The 3,476-nt window shown below is 46.1% G+C and overlaps 1 protein-coding gene across 1 annotated transcript in view; it reads left to right on the plus strand.

Annotated features, from left to right (window-relative positions):
- The window catches only part of LOC112451504 (sodium- and chloride-dependent GABA transporter 2-like), a 23,522-nt gene that overhangs the window by 8,715 nt on the left and 11,331 nt on the right, over positions 1 to 3,476 (plus strand). Inside the window, exons 2-3 of the mRNA XM_037973915.1 lie at positions 754 to 843; positions 1,168 to 1,304. Of these exons, the coding sequence (XP_037829843.1) occupies positions 1,233 to 1,304 (72 nt within the window). The 5' untranslated portion in view covers positions 754 to 843; positions 1,168 to 1,232. The remainder of the gene's footprint in view (positions 1 to 753; positions 844 to 1,167; positions 1,305 to 3,476) is intronic.

Here is a 3,476-nt window from a genome sequence, read left to right on the forward strand (position 1 = left end):
ATCATCAAAATTAAACGAAATAAACATTTGAAATATATGAGTTTGTATGTAATGTATGAATATAATATACAAGTTTCACTTTTTAAATGGAATTACTGAAATCAATCTACTTTTTCATGATATTCTAATTTTATGACCAGCACCTGTATTTTTATACTCTTAGATGGAGGCCAACGTTCTTCGTTCGCTCGTTTTCAGAAACCCGTGGCCATCTTCAGGAGGCGAGATCAGTTTGTTACTCAAAGAAAATAAAATAAAATCCTGGTTTGTCTTGAATATACGGACAAAAACAAAAACCGAGTCGCGTAGAGAAACCTGAGGAATAATGTTTTGCACGATAGGTCACGCTCAGAACGTGTTAGGGATGACTCTCAGCTACTACCACCTCACATTTCAGGTCCGTTAGCTGCGGCCAGGTTGACTCCAAAACATTATCAGCTGTAGGTTTCCATCCACTGGTTCCGTTCTGGTCTGCTTCGTGAGATATTTCGCTAACAGACAGTCTATTAATAGGAAAGGAAATTAAAGTGACAGTTCGGATCTTTTGCAGAAATATCTCACCTGTTGTAGATGAAGGTGCTATCTAGAACAGGTAAGATATCATTTGTTCATTCTCCAACACTTAGCACTCTCGCCCCCGTATCACCATGCTCTCGTCGCCGTGCCTCGCAGCAGAAACTTAGTTTCTCACGGTTCAGCTCTTTTCCCGCCGCCGCCTGACCTCTTCTTCTCCTCCTTCCTGCCAACCTTTAGGACATCTGCGGGTCTTCCTGTGATCCCTGCTCCCGTGGATCCACGCCGCCGCGAACAAACCCAGAGCTGGGGAGGGCGTGGCCTTCTCAGGTCCGTTTAAAACCACGTTTATTCACAGATATACCTCCTGTTCTTCATCGTGACCAACACAGTTATTCTATGTGAGGTGGGATCGTCCTACTGAAGAGCCAGGGAGCCAAAGACCTGCAACAAACAAGAGTTTAGAGTTCATTTTTCCAGCCGACTCAGCAGCCCAGTCCTTTTCTACCAGCTTCAGCAGAAAATGTGCCCTCTTTTTTAAAAAAAACTAATCATAAAGTCACTTTAAGCCTTTTGCTTTATCAGCTCTGGCATCAAAACTGGCAGCCACAGTTGTTCTGTTCTTTATCCAGAACATCATGTGTGCTTCTGCAGCTTCCTGTGGGTTCCTCCTCCTCCTCCTCCTCCTCCTCCTCCTCCCCTCGGGAGTTACACCTGTTATGTCCCCGGCCTGGCTTCAGTCTTCCCTCAGGACGGGACAGGAGCTGACGTCAGCCTCTCCCAGCCGAAAGGTGAGTCGGCGATCATTCGCCAACCTAACGACGGCCGAGTCCGGCTGCGCGCCGCACAGGTATTAAAGAAAACAACCCAAAGACACAGCGCTCCCACCTGACGTGTGAGTACGTTTAATTGCTTTAACTGCCGTTTGTTCAGTACCTGAGAGGACAGAGAGGGGTGTCGGGTTACCTCCAGTAGGTGCACAGGCGTGCACAGGTGTGCACGTGCTTCTGTGTCTGCGGGAAACTATAGCTTCATTAAAAACTTCTGATTTCATAAATGATTAGAGGGAAACTGTAACCCGCGGAGACTTGTTCCTTAAAATACTATTCTGTAAAAATGGATTTGATATTGAGATTTAATCTCCCCGATCCAAACACGCATGATGTTTTTTATTTTGGTTTCACTGTAAACTTTGTTGTTTCTGTAACACGAGACTCGACAGCACGCCTTCCGCAAACTGCTGAGTCATGCTGAGCGCAGAAGCCGCTTCGTTATGAAAGGATTTCAGATGAGAAAGGAGCGCCGTTCGTCTCCCTAATTGGAAGCATACCCTTCGAGGTCTTGTTGTGTTCTCGCCGCCGTCTTCGCGTGGTTTTAATTCAGCCACAGTTTTATCAGCTTTGCCTCGAGGACAATCATGGAGAAGTTGTGATGCTTTAAAGTCGGAGTTCAGATCTTTAAATGTGAAGAAAGGTGATAAACAACATCTTACCTGCTGTAGATCAGCCAAGGTAAAAGTGGATTATTTCTTTTTTATAGTGGTTCATGCTACTTTATTGTTCAGTCTGAAGATACGCCCCAGGCCGAACAGGAAGTGCTACAGCTACCACTTCCTGCTTCGTTATTAATGCTTGCAAGTCAGCATAAAATGCATTTAAATAACTGCAACGTAAAAGTGCCTGAGTGTCTGTAATCTGTTTGTTTTAAGACAAAAGCAGCCGACTCTGGCCTCGGCTCCACTCCGACTACCCATTTGTTCGTCAGTCACACAGAAGATATTTAAGCTGCATACTTCCTGAGAAACAAACAGGAGGAATTAGTCAGTGAACGGAGTAAATGCATAAAAATAACCAGTACGTTCACTGCAGGGCACTGCCGTTATCAGACTCCGCCCCTGAAGGCGTCACGCCGTGGTTACGGAAGTAAACACGTCTGTGTCCGACGCCATCGCGCTCCAGCAGCGCAGAGTTGCCCTTCGACGCGCTGAGAGTAGATTCGAACCCGACACCGACGGTCGGGATCATGTGTCGGTGCGTCCAGGGCGCGGCAAACCTAAAAAAAGCTTCAAAGACGGAGCGTTGAAACGTGACGTTGGCATCGGATCGAGCCGCAAAACCCTAAACTTCAGTGGCGTAAACGTCGAGTGAACACGGCGTGACGTTCAAACCGGATTCAGTCCCATAAAACAATCAGATATGGGTCACATGTGAGCAAATAAACTCTGATTTCAGTCGTTTTCCTGCAGTTTGAAGGTTAGTCTTTGTTTATCACAGCTGTGTGTACAGGTGATGTACTTACAGGTGACTTAAACTACTTTAACACCAGTTAATCCTGCAGAACAGCGTCATGCACGGAGGACACTCAGCGAACCTGGTGGCAAACTGATAACAGTCATTTCCAACATTCAGCTGTAAATTAGTCAGAGCCGCAGAAATAAATCCAGTTTATTTTTAGATTCGGCAGCCTTTTCATGAACAGGGAGGCAGGTTAACCGATGGTTCCCTGAATAATAATATTTATAACAGATGAGGTACGAGTTACAGAAACCGTCTCTTCCTCTTTCCATCACACACAGCAGCTGCGAGCGTTTGTAAAGCAGAAGATCATCGCCCATTCAGTCGTTCATTTATTTGTGATTTTCTCCACAACCTTTTGTTCTGGTTGCACTTCTTCCAGTTTTTGTTTTTCTTTCAGTGCCAAGCAGAACTTCCAGTTTAATCCAGCCTGTGTCATAGAAAAGGTAAACTGGAAACAGAACTTTATTTCGTTGTGCGATGATCTTAGTGCCGGAAAAGCCTGTCGTTTTGGTGGAGACCTACGAAGTCTCTTTAACTCTTAAATTCCGAGACGGTCGGAAGCCGAGACGGTCGGAAGTCGAGACGGACGGAAGTCGAGACGGACGGAAGTCGAGACGGTCGGAAGTCGAGACGGACGGAAGCCGAGACGGACGGAAGCCGAGACGG

Source organism: Kryptolebias marmoratus, linkage group LG23 (genome assembly GCF_001649575.2).
Source record: "Kryptolebias marmoratus isolate JLee-2015 linkage group LG23, ASM164957v2, whole genome shotgun sequence".
Lineage (NCBI taxonomy): Eukaryota > Metazoa > Chordata > Actinopteri > Cyprinodontiformes > Rivulidae > Kryptolebias > Kryptolebias marmoratus.